Source organism: Oryx dammah, unplaced genomic scaffold (genome assembly GCF_014754425.2).
Source record: "Oryx dammah isolate SB20612 unplaced genomic scaffold, SCBI_Odam_1.1 HiC_scaffold_29, whole genome shotgun sequence".
In the NCBI taxonomy this organism is placed as follows: Eukaryota; Metazoa; Chordata; class Mammalia; order Artiodactyla; family Bovidae; genus Oryx; species Oryx dammah.
Window position 1 is genome coordinate 23,384,433 of NW_024070213.1, and position 19,396 is coordinate 23,403,828.

At 42.1% G+C, this 19,396-nt stretch overlaps 1 protein-coding gene across 1 annotated transcript in view; it reads right to left on the reverse strand.

The window, feature by feature from the left end:
* Window positions 1–19,396, reverse strand: part of PLBD1 (phospholipase B domain containing 1) — an 87,412-nt gene that overhangs the window by 10,463 nt on the left and 57,553 nt on the right. Inside the window, exons 7-8 of the mRNA XM_040235236.1 lie at window positions 4,059–4,259; window positions 3,811–3,951 (exon numbers count right to left, since the gene is read on the reverse strand). Of these exons, the coding sequence (XP_040091170.1) occupies window positions 3,811–3,951; window positions 4,059–4,259 (342 nt within the window). The remainder of the gene's footprint in view (window positions 1–3,810; window positions 3,952–4,058; window positions 4,260–19,396) is intronic.

Genomic DNA, 19,396 nt, shown 5'->3' on the forward strand with positions numbered 1-19,396 from the left:
CAGGTCTAGTTCAGTCTCTGTGGGGTCTCTGGTATGCACAATGTTTTGCTTGAACCCTCCAATCAGTGGAGAAGTAACTCCAGAAAGAATGAAGAGACAGACCAAAGCAAAAACAACGCCCAGTTGTGGATGTGACTGGTGATGGTAGTAGAGTCTGATGCTGTAAAGAACAATATTGCATAGGAACCTGGAATGTTAGGTCCGTGAATCAAGGTAAATTGGAAGTGGTCAAACAGAAGATGGAAAGAGTGAACACTGACATCCTAGGAATCAGTGAACTAAAATGGGTTGGAATGGGTGAATTTAATCAGATGACCATTATATCTACTACTGTGGGCAGGAATCCCTTAGAAGGAATGGAGTGGCCCTCATAGTCAACAAAAGAGTCCAAAATGCAGTACTTGAATGCAGTCTCAAAAATGACAGAATGGTCTCTGTTCATTTCCAAGGAAAACCATTCAAAATCATAGTAATCCAAGTCTATGCCTCAACCAGTAATGCTGAAGAAGCTGAAGCTGAATGGTTCTATGGAGAACTACAAGACCTTCTAGAACTAACACACAAAAAAAGATGTCCTTTTCATCATAGGGGACTGGAATGCAAAAGTAGGAAGTCAAGAGATACCTGGAGTAACAGGCAAACTTGGCCTTGGAGTAAAAATGAAGCAGCACAAAGGCTAACTAAGTTTTGCCAAGAGAACACACTGTTCATAGCAAACACCTTCTTCCAACAACACAAGAGAAGACTTCCTCTTCTTTGCAGCCAAAGATGGAAAAGCTCTATACAGTCAGCAAAAACAAGACTGGGAGCTGAGTGTGGCTCAGATCATGAACTCCTTATTGCAAATTCAGACTGAAATTGAAGAAAGTGGGGAATACCACTAGACAATTTGGGTGTGACCTAAATCAAATCCCTTATGATTATACAGTGGAAGTGATAAACAGATTCAAGGGATTAGATCTGATAGATAGAGTGCCTGAAGAACTATGGTCATAGGTTTGTGACATTGTAGAGGAGGCAGTGATCAAGACCATACCCAAGAAAAAGAAATGGAAAAAAGCAAAATAGTTGTCTGAGGAGGCGTTACAAATAGCTGAGAAAAGAGAAGCCAAAGACGAGAGAAAAGGAAAGATATACCTATTTGACCGCAGAGTTCCAGAGAATAGCAAGGAGAGATAAGAAACCCTTCCTCAGCGATCAGTGCAAAGAAATAGAGGAAAAGAACAGAATGGGAAAGACTAGAGATCTCTTCAGGAAAATTAGAGACATCAAGGGAACATTTCATGCAAAGACGGGCTCAATAAAGGACAGAAATGGTATGGACCTAACAGAAGCAGAAGACATTAAGAAGAAGTGGCAAGAATACACAGAAGAACTATACAACAAAGATCTTCATGACCCAGATCACACTTACCTAGAGCCAGACATCCTGGAATGCAAAGTCAAGTAAGCCTTCGGAAGCATCACTAAGAACAAAGCTAGTGGAGGTGATGGAATTCCAGTTGAGCTATTTCAAATCCTCAGCGATGATGCTGTGAAAGTGCTGCACTCAATATGCCAGCAAATTTGGAAAACTCATCAGTGGCCACAGGACTGGAAAAGGTCAGTTTTCATTCCAATCCCAAAGAAAGGCAATGCCAAAGAATGTTCAGACTACTGCATAATTGCACTCGTCTCACACACTAGCAAGTAATACTCAAAATTCTCCAACCAGGCTTCAACAGTATGTGAACCCGGAACTTCCAGATGTTCAAGCTGGTTTTAGAAAAGGCAAAGGAACCAGAGATCAAATTGCCAACATTTGTTGGATCATCGCAAAAGCAAGAGAATTCCAGAAAAACATCTACTTCAGCTTTATTGACTACAAAGCCTTTGACTATGTGGGTCACAACAAACTGTGGAAAATTCTTAAAGAGATGGGAATACCAGACTTCCTTACCTGCCTCCTGAGAAATCTGTATGTAGGTCAAGAAGCAACAGTTAGAACTGGACATGGAACAACAGACTGGTTCTAAATCGGGAAAGGAGTACGTCAAGGCTGTATATTGTCATCCTGCTTATTTAAATTATGTGCAGAGTACATCATGTGAAATGTCAGGCTGGATGAAGCACAAACTGGAATCAGGATTTCAGAGAGAAATATCAGTGACCTCAGATATGCAGATGACACCACCCTTATGGCAGAAAGTGAAGAACTAAAGATCCTCTTGATGTAAGTAAGAGGAGAGTGAAAAAGTTGGCTTAGAGCTCAACATTCAGAAAACTAAGATCATGGTATCTGGTCCCATCACTTCAATGGCAAACAGATGGTGAAACAATGGAAACAGAAACTTTATTTTGGGGCTCCAAAATCACTGCAGATAGTGACTGCAGCTTTGAAATTAAAAGATGCTTGCTCCTTGGAAGAAATGCTATGACCAACCTAGACAGCATATTAAAAAGCAGAGACATTACTTTGCAACAAAGGCCCATCTAGTCAAAGCTATGGTTTTTCCAGTAGTCATGTATGAATGTGAGAATTGGACCATAAGAAAGCTGAGCGCTGAAGAATTAATGCTTTTGAACTGTGGTGTTGGAGAAAACTCTTGAGAGTCCTTTGGACTGCAAGGAAATCAAACCAGTGAATTCTAAAGGAAATCAGTCCTAAATATTCATTGGAAGGACTAATGCTGAAGCTCCAATACTTTGGTCACCTGATGCGAAGAAATGACTCATTGGAAAAGACCCTGATGCTGGGAAAGATTGAAGGCTGGAGGAGAAGGGGATGAGAGAGGATGAGATGGTTGGATGGCATCACCAACTCAATGGACATGAGTTTGCGTAAGCTCCGAGAGTTGATGATGGACAGAGAAGTCTGGTGTGCTGCCGTCCATGGGGTTGCAAAAAGTTGGACATGACTGAGCGACTGAACTGAACTTTCTAGCCTGTAAACTTCCACCCAGACATCATCTTCTCTTTCATTTATTCAACAAATATCCAGTGAGGACTTCCTGTGTGTGCTGAGTGGTATGTTCAACGCAAGATGCTAGGACTTGCTGTGGACCAGTAATATGCTTAAGAATCAATAGAAGTTATCTCAATTCATTTTCATAAAACCCAGTGAAATCGCAAAGGTGGGCTTCCCAGGTGGCGCTAGTGGTAAAGAACCCACCCACCTGCCAATGCAGGAGACTTAAGAGTCTCTGGTTCAATCCCTGGGTCAGGAAGATCCCATGGAAGAGAGCATGACAACACACTCCAGTATAATTAGTTGGAGAATCCTATGGACAGAGGAGCCTGGCAGGCTACAGCCCCTAGGGCCACATGACTGAAGTGAAGTGGCTTTGCACACATGCACACACATGTAAGAGTACCCTGTCATGGGACTTCCCTGGTGGTTCAGTGGTTAAGATTCCACGCACCGAGGGGTGCAGTTTCGATTCACCCCTGGTCAGGGAACTGAGATCCCTTATGCCGCATGGTGCAGCCAAAAGAAGTATTAATTGAGCTGCTACTCTGTACTGGGAAAAATCATCACTGTGACTTAACCCGTGCATGCAACAGAGGTCATAAATAAATAGTACAAAACACTTTTTAAAAAAATAAATAGTACAAAAAAAGAGTACATCGTCATGTAAGAGTTTGAGGTGTAGGTTTTACATGTGATGAAACTTGTCATTCTTTTCCTGCATGACAAGCAACAGCATTCCCACCCCTGCATCCCCACCATACACAACCCCCCGTCGTACATTCACACACCACACATTATCTATCATATATGTGTGTGCACACACACACACACTCATCAGACTTCTAGCATGAAGAAAGTACCTCTCCGCAGAATAGCAGTTTGTTCGGAATATTCTACATATGTAGGAATTTGCTCCACAATGTACAGAGTGCCTTCGTCAAGGCTGTGGTTCAGATTTACCTTCTTCAGGTCCAGGACCATGTACTGATTGTTATATGTGCCTGAAGCAGAGAAGACATGAAGACAGGGTGTGGGTATTGCTTGGCTGGTTAACTCAAAATCTAAAAAAAAAGTGCATGCCTAAATGTTATTCTAAAGGGCCACTTACCGGAGTTGTATTTTGAAAAGACCTCTGCCCACTGCTTGCCATTATTAGCCATCATATTGGCCACCCGAACTCTTTGCCAGGCCAGGAGAGACTGGGGTACCACGTGCTGCAGTAGGGTTTTGTTATACACGCTGTTTGTGGTCTGCAGCAATACCAAACCACTGCCAAGAAGGTAAAAGTCATCCAGAGACTCCAAAAACCCTACAGGAAACATGAATATATGAATCAGCATACATATATGCAAAATATCAAACCACCATTGTTGATGTAGAGCTTTGTATATACAATGCATTTTGCAGAGTATTAGTTATTATTTCTTTGGGGTTTTTTTAAAAATTTATAAGTGGAGGATAATTCCTTTACAGTGTTGTTGGTTTCTGCCGTACATCAGCATAAATAAGCCACTGGTATACACACAATGCAGAGTTCCAAAGAAGAGCAAGAAGAGATAAGAAAGCCTTCCTCAGTGATCAATGCAAAGAAATAGAGGAAAACAACAGAATGGGAAAGACTAGAGATCTCTTCAAGAAAACTAGAGATACCAAGGGAACATTTCATGCAAAGATGGGCTCAATAAAGGACAGAAATGGCATGGACCTAACAGAAGCAGAAGATATTAAGAAGAGGTGGCAAGAATACACAGAAGAACTGTAAAAAAAGATCTTCACGACCCAGATAATCATGATGGTGTGATCACTCATCTAGAGCCAGACATCCTAGAATGTGAAGTCAAGTGGGCCTTAGCATCACTAAGAACAAAGCTAGTGGAGGTGCTGGAATTCCAGTTGAGCTATTTCAAACCCTGAAAGATGATGCTGTGAAAGTGCTGCACTCAATATGTCAGCAAATTTGGAAAACTCAGCAGTGGCCACAGGACTGGAAAAGGTCAGTTTTCATTCAAATCCCAAAGAAAGGCAATTCCAAAGAATGCTCCAACTATAGCACAGTTGCACTCATCTCACACGCTAGTAAAGTAATGCTCAAAATTCTCCAAGCCAGGCTTCAGCAATATGTGAACCGTGAACTCCCTGATGTTCAAGCTGGTTTTAGAAAATGCAGAGGAACCAGAGATCAAATAGCCAACATCCGCTGGATCATGGAAAAAGCAAGAGAGTTCCAGAAAAACATCTATTTCTGCTTTATTGACTATGCCAAAGCCTTTGACTGTGTGGATCACAATAAACTGTGGAAAATTCTGAAAGAGATGGGAAGACCAGACCACCTGACCTTCCTCTTGAGAAACCTATATGCAGGTCAGGAAGCAACAGTTAGAGCTAGACATGGAGCAACAACCTGGTTCCAAATAGAAAAAGGAGTACGTCAAGGCTGTATATTGTCACCCTACTTATTTAACTTATATGTAGAGTACATCATGAGAAATGCTGGGCTGGAGGAAGCACAAGCTGGAATCAAGATTGCTGGGAGAAATATCAATAACCTCTGATATACAGATAACACCACCCTTATGGCAGAAAGTGAAGAGGAACTAAAAAGCCTCTTGATGAAAGTGAAAGAGGATAGCGAAAAAGTTGGCTTAAAGCTCACCATTCAGAAAACGAAGATCATGGCATCCAGTCCCATCACTTCATGGTAAATAGATGGAGAAACAGTGGAAACAGTGTCAGACTTTATTTTTGGGGGCTCCAAAATTACTGTAGATGGTGACTGCAGCCATGAAATTAAAAGATGCTACTCCTTGGAAGGAAAGTTATGACCAACCTATATAGCATATTCAAAAGCAGAGACATTACTTTGCCAACAAAAGTCTGTCTAGTCAAGGCTATGGTTTTTCCAGTAGTCATGTATGGATGTGAGAGTTGGACTGTGAAGAAAGCTGAGCACCAAAGAATTGATGCTTTTGAACTGTGGTGTTGGAGAAGACTCTTGAGAGTCCCTTGGACTGCAAGGAGATCCAACCAATCTATTCTGGAGATTAGTCCTGAGATTTCTTTGGAAGGAATGATGCTAAAGCTGAAACTCCAGTACTTTGGCCACCTGATGCGAAGAGTTGACTCGTTGGAAAAGAGTCTGATGCTGGGAGGGATTGGGGGCAGGAGGAGAAGGGGACGACAGAGGATGCGATGGCTGGATGGCATCACCGACTCTATGGACATGAGTTTGAGTGAACTCCAGGAGTTGGTGATGGACAGGGAGGCCTGGTGTGCTGCGATTCATGGGGTCGCAAAAAGTTGGACATGAATGAGCGACTGAACTGAACTGATACACACATCCCCTCCTTATTGAACTTCCCTCCCACCTTCCACCCCATCCCACCCCTCTAGGTTGTTACAAAGCACCAGGTTGAGCTCCCTGCGTCACATTGCAAATTCCCACTGGCTATCTATTTTAAATATAATACGTATATATTTCAGTGCTACTCTCTCAGTTCATCCCACCGTCTCCTTCCCTCACTGAGTTCACAAGTCTGTTCTCTGTCTGCAACTCTATTCCTGCCCTGCAAATAGGCTCATCCCTACCGTATTTCTTGATTCCATATGTGTGTGTTAATATGCAATATTTGTGTTTCTCTGGCTTGCTTCACTGTTTATAACGAGCTCTAGGGTGCCAGTTGTCATTGCCCTCCCCCAGCTTGTGTTCATCTCGGCAGCAGATCCCGGTCAACCTCCATCCCTGGGCTCTCCATTGAAAAATGTTGATTTTATGATTTGATGAAAATACGTTAAATCAGGAACCAGACCTAAGGATGCATGATATTAATGACTATATACAAGCAAATTTTAATGACTATTCATTCACCACTTGGGCTGGAGTCATTTTGCAGTGTTTCATCTGAACAACCATACTGGCAGTCTTGAGCAAGCTTTCTGATAGGAAATCTCCACAGGATGGAAAGCTGTATTTCTGGCCTGATACTCTTGCTAATTCACTCCTTATTGTAGCAGCCTCGATGGACACAAGAGGGCAGGCGTTCTTTAATATGTATAAGTAAGTGACTAATACTAACATGAAAGGAATAGTATTTCATTCAAGAGGAAGACTGTTTAAAGAAGACCAACAACAACAACAAAAAAAGTAGGCCATCCAGAGTTCTGGAACAAAGAAGGTAAACTGTCTTACAAAAGACTTAGTCAAGGAGTCTAATTTTATAATTTGGAGTTTAAAGTTAAAGAAAGGAAAAGGCCCAAGGAAGGGACAAAGTCCTGAAATATAGCATTATAAGAGAAAGAAGTGTTCTTTGAATATGTAAAATTATATTCTTGCTCTAATCTGTCACTAGGAACTTTGGAAGGCACACTATGTTAGATAAGGATAGAGTGAAACACTCTGGGATGAAAGCCAGCTGGCAAATTACATTTCATAGTAAGCATCTTACTAAATTTAATTAAGAGACAAAAGAGAACCCTTACAGTTAATAAAGCATCTTCCAGGACTTAGAAAATAGTCACCTGAGGTCTTCCCTGGTGGCACCGTGAATAAGAATCCGCCTGCCAATGCAGGGAACACAGATCAGATCCAGCAAGATTCCACATGCCGTGGGGCAGCTAAGCCTGTGCACCCTAAAGCCCGTACTCTGCAACAAGAGAAGCCATTGCAATGAGCAGCCCTCGCACCACAACGAAGAGTAAGTAATCCCAGCTCGCTGCAACTAGAGAAAGCCTGCACAAAGCAACGAAGATCCAGTGCAGACAAAAATAAATAAAATCTTTTAAAAAATGGACTTTCAGAAGGTTTTTAATAGCCATCTGAATGATAAACAATGACCACTCTCCTCTAATTCTATTTCGATCTCTTGCTTAGTACAACCCAGAAGAGTTTATCCTTATTATCCTACCATGTGTATTTAAAATGTGCCCCGTTTGGACGAGTGACATCAGCATCACAGGGGTGTCAGACACTCCCTTTATCTCTCTCCCTCAATCTACAACCAGTAAAACCAGTAAAGCATCCGTAACTCAACAAAGCTGACTCTGCCCCACACAGCAGGATGCTGGAGAATTCCACACATCTGTTGTCTAAAGGTGGGCGGACTGGACCACACGGAGGAGGAAGAACCAGAGGAACGATGAAGGCAGTACCGGTAGTCCCGAACGCCTGGCCACAGCAGCTGGGCCCAGAGCCCGGGAGAAGCCCGTAACAGCTGGGGAGGTGGCACACAGGAGGCTGGTGGCCTGGTCACAGCACCCCCAGCCAACAGGGAGCCGGAAGGCAGCGGCAGCGAGCCCCGCAAGCCTGTTCCTCAAGCTACAGGGACACCACGACTCAGCCTCCCCTGCCCCACTGCCTCCAGCAGCAGCACCCACAACCCCAGTCAAGGCAGAGACACCTGCGACCCCGGTTCCGTTTCACCCTCTCCCTCCCCATACCCAGGGAACTGCACACAGCCGAGGAACCTGCTATCTCAGGGGTGCCCCACCAACAACACCGGTGACAGTGAGGATCCAGGGCAACATCCCTGACAGAGACAGTAGAGGGTGGGAAGTGACAGCTCTCAAAAATAACCAGAGGCAGCTCTGGGAAAAGAACCACCACCACTCCCCGTCGCAAAAAATAAAAAAGAAAAGGAAAACCACAACAAAACCAACTTGCGCTATGTCGCCACCTACTGGAAAGCAACAGAAAGGCATCTAATTACTAAACATTGCAGGCGGATTCTTAACCAACCGAGCTATGAGGGAAGCCCCAATTTACTAAATTACTGAACAGTTTACTCAAGTGGGGGAAAAAAAGTTTTACCTAAAGAAGAAATATTTGACACTTCAAATTCACTGGATGAAGCACAAGCTGGAATCAAGATTGGCAACAGAAATATCAACAACCTCAGGTATGCAGATGACACACCCTTATGGCAGAAAGTGAAGAGGAACTCAAGAGCCTCTTGATGAAAGTGAAAGAGGAAAGTGAAAAAGTTGGCTTAAAGCTCAACATTCAGAAAACGAAGATCATGGCATCCGGTCCCATCACTTCATGGGAAATAGATGGGGAAACAGTGGAAACAATGAGAAATTTTATTTTCTTGGCCTCCAAAATCACTGCAGATGGTGACTGTAGCTTTGAAATTAAAAGACGCTTGCTCTTTGGAAGAAATGCTATGACCAACCTAGACAGCCTATTAAAAAGCAGAGACATTACTTTGCCAACAAAGGTCCACCTGGTCAAAGCTATGGTTTTTCCAGTAGTCATGTATGGATGTGAGAGTTGGACTATAAAGAAAGCTGTGTGCCAAAGAATTGATGCTTTTCAACTATGGTGTTGGAGAAGACTCTTGAGAGTCCCCTGGACTACAAGGAAATCCAACCAGTCAATCCTAAAGGAAATCAGTCCTGAATATTCATTGGAAGATGATGCTGAAGCTGAAACTCCAATACTTAGGCCACCTGATGCGAAGAACTGACTCACTGGAAAACACCCTGATGCTGGGGAAGATTGAAGAGGGGAGGAGAAGGGGACGACAGAGGATGAGATGGTTGGATGGCATCACCGACTCGATGGACATGGTTTTGGGTGGATTCTGGGAGTTGGTGATGGACAGGGAGGCCTGGCGTGCTGCAGTCCATGGGATCTCAAAGAGTTGGACACGACTGAGCAGCTGAACACGACTGAGCAGCTGAACTGAACATTATATAAATTTTTGTATATATAAATATTATATTTCTCCTGTATACCCTCTGGTGTGCTCATTTCCAAAATGCCCTCCCCCTGCCACCCTTCCTCTCTGTTCACTGTATCTACGTGTTTGTGTTTTTTTGGTTTGGTTTGTTCATTTATTTTTAACTTATTTCTGTATTCCACATATGAATGAAATCATATGGTATGTGTCTTTTTCCATCTGACTTACTTCATTTAGCATAATACTTGCAAGGTTCCCAAATAGCCAAAACAATATTGAGAAAGAGGAACAGAGCTAGAAGAATCATGCTCCCTGACTTCAGACTATACTACAAAGCTACAGTCATAAAACAGTATGGAACTGGCACAAAAAAGACACATTAGTTACTTAACTTAATAGATTTGTATGTCCAGTTTTTCCCCCAGCTTTGGGTAGTCCTCAACTGTTATTTCTCTTCACTCTCCCTTCTCCTTGCTGGGATACCCATTACCCTAATGATACATTTCCTAATGGAGTCAGATAGTTCTATAGGATTTTCTTTTTTGTAGACCTTAATTTCCTCTCTTCTATCTATATCATTTCTAGATTTGTCTTCGAGCTCACTAATTCTCTCTTCCGTGGTCTCCAGTATCTCCAGTGCTTTCTAATTCAGTCTTCATTTCACTTAAGTTCTTCAGCTCCCGAGTTTCTTTTTGGTTCTATTTTTGAATTTCAGTTGGTATTCAGAAAATACCAATTTCTCTTTGTTATTCTTTCTGTTCATTAATTTTATTTCTGAGCTCACTGAATTGCCTTTCAAAGTTTTCTTGTAGCTCATTGGGTATCTTCACAGGTATCTGCATTCTCTATCACTTAGATAATGTTATAAACCATTAAAAATTTAAAATGTGTTCATTTGCACATCACATGCATTAACTGCTCCAAAGCTTTTGAAACCATAAGCCCCCGTGTCCTTGTCTTCTGAAGTAAAATATTGACTCAAGAGTTAATCATTGGAAAATGTGAAGATGTAGAAAGAAAGAATAGCTGTTGGGCTGGGGAACTGGTAACAATTTAGGCTATAATTCTGCCACACAGAAGAATCACTGAACTCTCAGTTCTCTGAAAGACATAGATAAAGGCCTGACACACATTCCTAAATTGTTTTTACAAGAAGCAGACCCCCTCTCCCTTTCATCTGGAGAGATGGAAACTCCTGGTCACAAGGACAAAGACCCTAGACTGGTTGAAATCAGAAGATTGATGGTGCTTGAAGCTTCACCTTGATGCCAGCCAATCCAAGAACTGTCAATTAGCTGATCATGCCTCCTCACACTATGAAACTCCTCATTACCCTCTTCAGGGTGGGTCAAATAGTTTTGAGGGCATTAGCCCTTTATGGCCCTCTTTTCCTGGCAAAGCAATTAAAGCTACTGTTTTCTACTTCACCCCAAACTCTGTCTCTGCATTTCTATTCAGCACCAGTGAACAGAGGATGAATTTCAGCAACACTCTGAAGACCAAAAACCTTCCTTCCTTCCAAAAGAGTAGACTCATTGTTGATCAAGGACATGAGGACCAAGGCATGAGGATCATGATTGTAAAAATATCTGTGCTGCACGTCTTCACCCCTTGCTTTATCCATACTTAGCAATGGGACGTTGCAGCATCTCCCAGCAAGAGGCATTGCCTGTTTCCCCACCCCTTAAATCTGAACTGTTTTGGCTTACCAAAGGTGCCAGTTCTAGCCTAGGCCTCAAGAGACCTTGCACACTTCTTCTCACTCTCTTATAATCCTGTTACAGCTGAGAAAACTGGTGCAGCCTAGCCTAGTGCAGGAGGGCCAGCCTCTAGCTGGGCAGCTCCCAAAGTGCGACAGAGTTCATCCAAGATCAACAGAGCTGCCCACCCAACCCCAGCCAACCATGGATGCATGGATGTGCCCAGCTGAGACACTGTCCTGTACACTCAAAAGCAATACTAATCACGTATGTGTTTACAGCGCAAACTTTTGGAGGTTCAGCAGTAGCCAGTGTAATAATAGTAATCCAGTTACACAATATATTTTGTTTTCAAATGTCTTACCGCTATTTGATTTTTAACATAGATGGATGTGACACTTCAGGAATAGTTTTCTTTTTTAAAAGGAAAAAACAAAGTAATATCTTGGCACCATACTCACCTTTCTGCTCAGGTTTTTCCCACAGCTAAAGAAGAATAATATCACTTCTCAGACCTTGGGGAAGGCAATCACCTATGCTGGGCTGTCTAATGTCTCAAAGCCTATCTGATACTCATTAAAACTTTATTTAACACCTAGACTCTGATGCTGGGAGGGATTGGGGGCAGGAGGAGAAGGGGACGACAGAGGATGAGATGGCTGGATGGCATCACTGATTCGATGGACATGAGTCTGAGTGAACTCCGGGAGTTGATGATGGACAGGGAAGGCTGGCGTGCTGCGATTCATGGGGTCACAAAGAGTTGGACACGACTGAGCGACTGAACTGAACTGAACTGAGATTCCAAGCACTGTGCAATGACCCCAGCCTAGAGACTGTAGTAGAATTCCTTCAGCTTCTCCAAAAGTCACATGCCCAGATTGCTCTCCCTGCCCACCTCTGCTCCACTCTGAGTCTCCACCGGGAGCCCTGCACTAAAGTGACTGCAGCGGGAAAAACCTCTGCTTCCTCCCTAAGAAAAGGTGCTCTCCATGTCATCCCACAACATGAAATCTTCCAGTCATTTGTTCTGTCTGCTCTACAATGGACTCAGTCTTCCTACCTTACAGAATGGCATTCATTTACTTCTCTTTCTGCTAAGAACCTAACTGGTACCAACCAATTTCCCCCTTCACTTTCCAGTAATTATTCTTCAATCAAATATGGCTGGGTTTTTGTTTTTGTTTTTCAGCACATTTCTGCTTTACCTTGCAATAGGAATGTGATCAACGAAAGATTCATACTATTAGATATTCAGGCACATGAAAACCATACTCTGGAGTCTGAAGTAGCTCAAATAAAACAGTAAGTATAATTCTTATTCTAAGGTAATAATAATCTCTTGAGCCATAAAGATGGCTGAGCACTGAAGAAATGATGCTTTTGAACTGTGGTGTTGGAGAAGACTCTTGAGAGTCCCTTGGACTACAAGGAGATCAAACTAGTCAATCTGAAAGGAAATCAACCCTAAATATTCATTGGAAGGATGATGCTGAAGCTCCAAAGCTTTGGTCCCCTGATGTGAAGAGCCACCTCATTGTAAAAGACCCTGATGCTGGGAAAGACTGAATGCAGGAGGTGAAGGGGATGACAGAGGATGAGATGGTTAGATAGCATGTTGCTGACTCAGAGACATGAGTTTGAGCAAACTTGGGGAGATAGTGAGCAACAGGGAAGCCTGGCATGCTGTAGTCCATGGTATCGCAGGGTTGGGCCTGACTTAGTGACTGAACAACAGCAAAGATACTGTGTATACAGAGTAAATATGAAGAGGTAGGTGTACATTTAATCAATGTTCAATCACACAATCAAAATTGTCTGCTCTTCTTCAATAAGAAGTTATTTACTTTAGGCTATATGATTTGTTTACAGTTTCCTTTCCCATCTGTCCCATAGCATGTAAGTTCCACCAGGGCAGGAACTTTTCCTGTCTTGTTCACTCCAGTGGCAAGAAAAAGGATTTGACATGTAGTGTGTTTGTGCTCACTCACTCAGTCGTGTCCAATTCTTTGTGACCCCATGGATTGTCAATGGAATTCTCCCAGGCAAGAACACTGGAGTGGGTTGCCCATTTCCTTCTCTAAAGGATCTTCCAGACCCAGGGATCGAACTTGTGTTTCTTGGGTCTCCCGCATTGGCAAGCTGATTCTTTACCACTGTGCCACTTGGGAAGCCCCTTGACACATAGTAGGTGCTCAGTAAATAACTGTTACATACAAGAGAGAAGGAGAAGATGGTGGTGACTAACATTTATAGTGTACCTACTACACATCAGACACTTTGCTTTAGAAGGATGGATACTTTCATTTGATCTTCACAAAAAGAGTGCTTAGATGAGGGTTTTTTTTTTTTTTTAAAGTATTTAGCTTTTTAAAGCTTATAAACAGCATTGTCAGGGGTAAATCTAGAACTGAATCTCAACACATGCCTTTTCCACCCTAACATACGTCTGACAAAATTGAGGCAAATAGTCATGCAAATGGCAAAAACACGTATGCACAATGGAGCAAATACATTAGAAGCAATTAAGGAGAGGGTGAATCATGGGGAGTTGCATGTTTAATCAGGGTGGAGGTGGGAAAAATCACCTTATGACCAGTCAATCAAGAAAAGTGTGGAGAATAAGGTGGAATTTCTGGAAAGATAGAAGGGAAGAAGCTTTCTTTGGCTAGGTGGGCAAAGATTCAAGGCAGGGGTGGCCTGGCAGAAGTTATCAGACTCCTGGTGCTAAGTTGTTTCAGCTTGTCCGACTCTTTGCAACTCTTTGGGCTGTAGCCCTCCAGGGTCCTCTGTCTATGGGATTTCCCAGGCAAGAATACTGGAGTGGGTTGCCATTTCCTCCTCCAGGGGATCTTCCCGACCCAGGGATTGAACCCACATCTCTTACATCTCCTGCATTGGCAGGCCGGTTCTTTACCACTAGCGCCACCTGGGTGGCTACTCAGTATCCTTGGATGGTACCAAAGAGGAACATAAAACAAAAGAAAGGTACATAGGAAAGCAGGAATGAAGTGCTACAAAATCTATCTACAGTCTTTGGAATAGGTGACCGAGTTCTACTTTTATTTAATTCTACTTTTATTTCTTCTCCTCCTTTGGTTCTTCTGCTTTTTAAAGGTGGAAGATATAGATCTTGGCATGTGTTAAATCATAGTTTGTATATATTTCAGCCTTATGATCAAAGTAGCTAAGATAAAGAGGCAACATGAAATTAATAAAAGTAATTGTACTTCATTAAAAATGTTTACAACTATAAAGGCAATTTAATAATGAATGAAAGTAGTAATATTATGGATTATGAAGGAGACTTGGCTACATTTGCCCCAGGCATTGAGGGTATTCTTTTATCTTCCTACTTTCAAGTATTGGAACTTCAAACAGGAGAAGGCTGAGCAAAATCATGTCTACCCAGACCCGAAGGGCTGCCAGAGCCTAAAAGGATAGACTTGGAAACCCAATAAGTTAGAAACGCCTGGGGTGCTTGTTCAAATGCACCAACCCAGATCAACTGGTTAAGAATTCCTATGGATGGCACTTTAGAGTCTGCATTTTTAACAAGCTCCTGAGGAAACTGTAGGGGGTATGTAGCATGTGTGTGGGAGGCGATGGAACGCCCAGATGGAATGCAAAGTAGGAACACATCCGTGCTTGGTGAAACATACCGAGTGCGCTCTGGAGCACTCCACTTGCAGATATTACGCGGGAAGCCTCGGCCTCAGAGGCATCAGTGTTATTTACTGTACCCCTCAATTAGAACACTTTGAATAGGTTCCAGCTTTGGTTCCCACGCAAAAGTTCCACCCACCCGCATCCCATGAGGCCCTTTGAGTCCACCGTCTCTTTTAGTTTTAACCATTTTACTTAGATACAAATGGAACCATTTCTGAAAACAAACAAACAAACAAACAAAAAATGGGTATTTTGTAGTCAGATATGTTTTACTTGAACCACACTGCCCAATCTCTGAGCAGTATGGTTCTGAAAAGGCTATTTAACTTCTCTGAGCCTGTTTATTTGAAAAATACCGATCCAATACCCTCCTTGTTAGGTCTTTATGAAAATTAAGTGACATAAAACACACCAAATGTGAATGAATTATGCATACATTGATTGTCAGTTATAATGCCGGACACATAAGTAGGAATTAAACAAACGTTAGTTTGGGGGGCTTTTTTTTTTTTTATTTCAAAGACAGGTTAAGCACAAATGAGTTTAAAGTAACTTACTTAAAACTTGGGTGCTGCCTAATTCCCATACAACTAGTTGGGTCCTATTCATGTCATTCCTATTAAGGTCCTAACTTGCTTCAATCGTGTCTGACTCTTTGAGACCCTATGGACTGTAGCCCGCCAGGCTCCTCTGTCCATGGGATTTTCCAGGCAAGAATACTGGAGTGGGTTCCATTTCTTCCCAACCCAGGGATGGAACCCACATCTCTGCTGCCTCCTGCACTGGCGGGCGGGTTCTTCACTAGTGCCACCTGGGTGGCTACGAAGGATCAGCTTACAGGTCCAGTCCCTACGCTGTCCAGGTGTGCATCTGAGATGCCTTGATAACAATTCCTGAACATCTTAGACTCTTGTTTTCAAATCAATAGTATAAAGGGAGGGTGCTAAATAAATTAGTTTTAAAAACATGCAGTTTATTAAAAAAATAAAAGGGAGGGCAAGAGGAAGAGAAGTCAATGAGACTGTGATAGAGATGATCTCTTCAGCAGGCCCTTCTCCACCTCTCACTGAATTTCCCATCTTTCTCTCTCGAGTTTCCACATGTCCACATCAGGATGGGTTGTCTGTAATCTGTCTGCTGTCTCCTTTCCTTTTTCTTTCCATTATCTCTTTTCTCCTTCCTTGCCTCCATAAATATTTATTCAATGATTACCATGTGCAAGCCTCTATACTGGCCCTGGGGATGCAGACATGAATACGGAACATGGGCTCTGAAGAAGTTACCCACAGGCATCAGGGAAGCTGAAACGAGGGGTAGCTGGCTCTGCCTGAAAGTTAGGGAAGGCTTTGAAGAGGAGCTCTTGTGAGACTTTTGTTAATATGGAACACATATGGGTAAGATGCATTAAAAGGCAATAAAAATGCTCATAGGTTGAACATTCCAATAGCAATACAAAGAAATTGGATGATTCCTCCCACAAGTAAAAATGATAAACTGTACGATAGTGGTGGCTTAATCACTCAGTCACATCTGACTCTTGTGACCCCATGGACTGTAGCCCGCCAGGCTCCTCTCTCCATGGGATTTCTCAGGCAAGAATATTGCAGTGGGTTGCCATTTCCTTCTCCAGGGTACAGTATGATTAATTGGGGCTTACCCAAGGAAAGCCAAGTTGATTTAACATCTGAAAATTAATCAGTGGAACTCACTGTATTAATACAAGATGAAAATCAGATGATCATTTTAATAGAAAATGAGAATTGCATGAAGTGCAGCACTTATTCATGATAAGAACATAACGAAAAGCAGTAAGAGACGGAATCCCCTTTAACCTTATAGAGGGTATCTACAAAAAGCCTACAGTTAACATCATACTTGGTGAATGACTGCCTACTTTTTCACTTGAGATCAGGAACTAGGCAAGGATTTCCATGCCACTTCTAGTCTATAGACTACAGTCCCGGAGGTCTTATCCAGTGCACTCATGGAAGAAAACAAAGACAGACAAGGTAAGGGGGAAGTAAAACTGTCTTCCTGCAGAGATGGGCTGATGATGCATCTAGAAAAATCCCAAGAAATCTACTAAAAATAAAAAAAGCTATTAGAATGATAAATGAACTTAGAAAGTTCTCAAGATAAAAAGTAAATATACAAGAAATAGTATTTCGATATTGTGATGGTTTTTAAATTTCCACAAATTCCTTGGCAATTTTCCCTTGAAAGGATAGATTCTCACGTCCTCTTCTTGAGTGTGGACTAATCATAACAACCTCCTTCTAATAAATAGAATGTGGTAGAAATGACAGCATGTGACTTCTGAGACTAGGTCATAATAGTCACTGCTGTTTCTGCCTTGTTCTTTTGGATCACTTGGTTTGGGAACCAGGAGCCCTGTTTCAAGGATACTTGAACAGTTCTACAGAGAGGCCCATGGAGGGGAATTGATTTGTCAGCAGCATCTTATTAACCATGGAAGTGAGTCACCTTGGAAGTACATCCTTTCGCTTCAGTTAAGTTATCAGAGATTTCAGCCCCTCAGTCCCTGAGTCTTCGTAGACACCAGCCATCCTAACTGGGCGCTATCTAAATTCCTTATCCATAGAAACTATGAGATGCTAAACAATTACTGTCATTCCTTCAAGTCACAAATTTGGGGCATGACTTGTTACATGGTGATAGATAACTAATGCACACATACAAGCAATGAACAATTGGAAAAGGCAATAAAAAATTGATTCTGATTACAGTAGCATCAAAATTCACTTAGGATTCAAATTAGTTTACGGTATGTAAGACCAATATATACTAAAAACTACAAAAAAAATTGCTCAAATTAAAGAAGAAGACCTAAATAAATAGAGAAACAACATTTGTGGATGGGAAGACTCAGGTTTACTGACATGTTGATTCTCTCTGATTGATTTAAAGCTTCAATGCAATAGAAATCAATAGATCTTTTTTTTTTTTTGACATGAACAAGTTTTACTTTTAATATAATTTTTAAAGGTTACACTTATTACAAAATATTTGCTTTATTCCCTGAGTTGTAAAACGTACCCTGTAACTTGTCTTACACCCTATAGTTTGTACCTCTCCCAGTCCCCCTACCCTCTGTAAACCCTCTCTCCTCTCCACTAGTAACAACTAGTTGTTCTCTATATCTCTGAGTCTTCTTTTCTTGTTATATTCACTAATTTGTTATATATTTTTAGATTCTACATATAAGTGTTTTCATATAGTATATGTCTTTCTCTGTCTGACATAATTCACTTAGCATAATGGCAAAATTTCATTCTTTTTATGGCTGAGGGGTATTCCATTGTGTGTGTGTGTATATACATATATATATATTATATATATATATATACACCACATCTTCTTTATTAGTCATCTGTTGAACACTTAGGTTGCTTCCATGTCTTAGCAATTGTAAATAATGCTGCTATGAACACTTGGGGGCACATATCTTTTCAAGGTAGTGTTTTTGGCTTTTTTTTTTTTTTGGATATGCATCCAGGAGTGGAATTGCTGGGTCATATGACAGATGTAGTTTTAGAAGAACTTCCCTACTGTTTTCCATGGTGGCTGCACCAATACAGATTTCCACCGACCAGTGCACAAGGGTTCACTTTTCCCCACATCCATTAGAGATATTGAGTAGAGTTCCCTGTGTCATACAGTAAGGTCTGTATTAGTCATCTATTTTACATATGTGTTGTCTGTTTAAGTCGTGTCTGACTCTTTTGCGACTCCATGGACTGTAGCCTGCCAGGCTCCTCCGTCCAGGAATTTTCCAGGCAAGAATACTGGAGTGGGTTGCCATTTCCTCCTCCAGGAAGTGCCTAGTGATGGTGGCAGAAACTAAGGATCCAGACAAGTATATAAGCTTTCTTTAAATTGTTTTTCTAATTAGTTAATTTTTGGCTGTGCTGGGTCTGTGTTGCTGCAAGCAGGCTTTCTCTATTTGCAGTACATGGGCTTCACATTGCGGTGGCTTCTCTTGTTGCAAAGCATGGGCTCTAGGCATGTGGGCTTCAGTAGTTGTGGCACACAGGCTGAGCTGCCCTGTGGCATGTGGAATCTTCCCGGACAAGGGATCAAACCTGTTGCACCTGCATTGACAACACATTCTTATCCACTGGACCACCAGGGAAGTCCCAGTGTATAACCTTTTATCCGGGAAGTGTTCCCGAGCTATAGTGAAGCCAAGGGGGTGTGCCAGCATGATGTCTCCCAGCTTATGTTCCCTGGCTATGTCTCCTTAGCCTCTAGAGGGGTGGAAAACCTGAAGCCTGTCTGAAGCTGAAGCTCCAGGCTAAGTAAATAGGTCTTTTTTCACAGGAATACTTGGGTTTTATTTCCACTTGCTGTCTGTGCAGTGCCCTGGGGGTGTTTGCCTG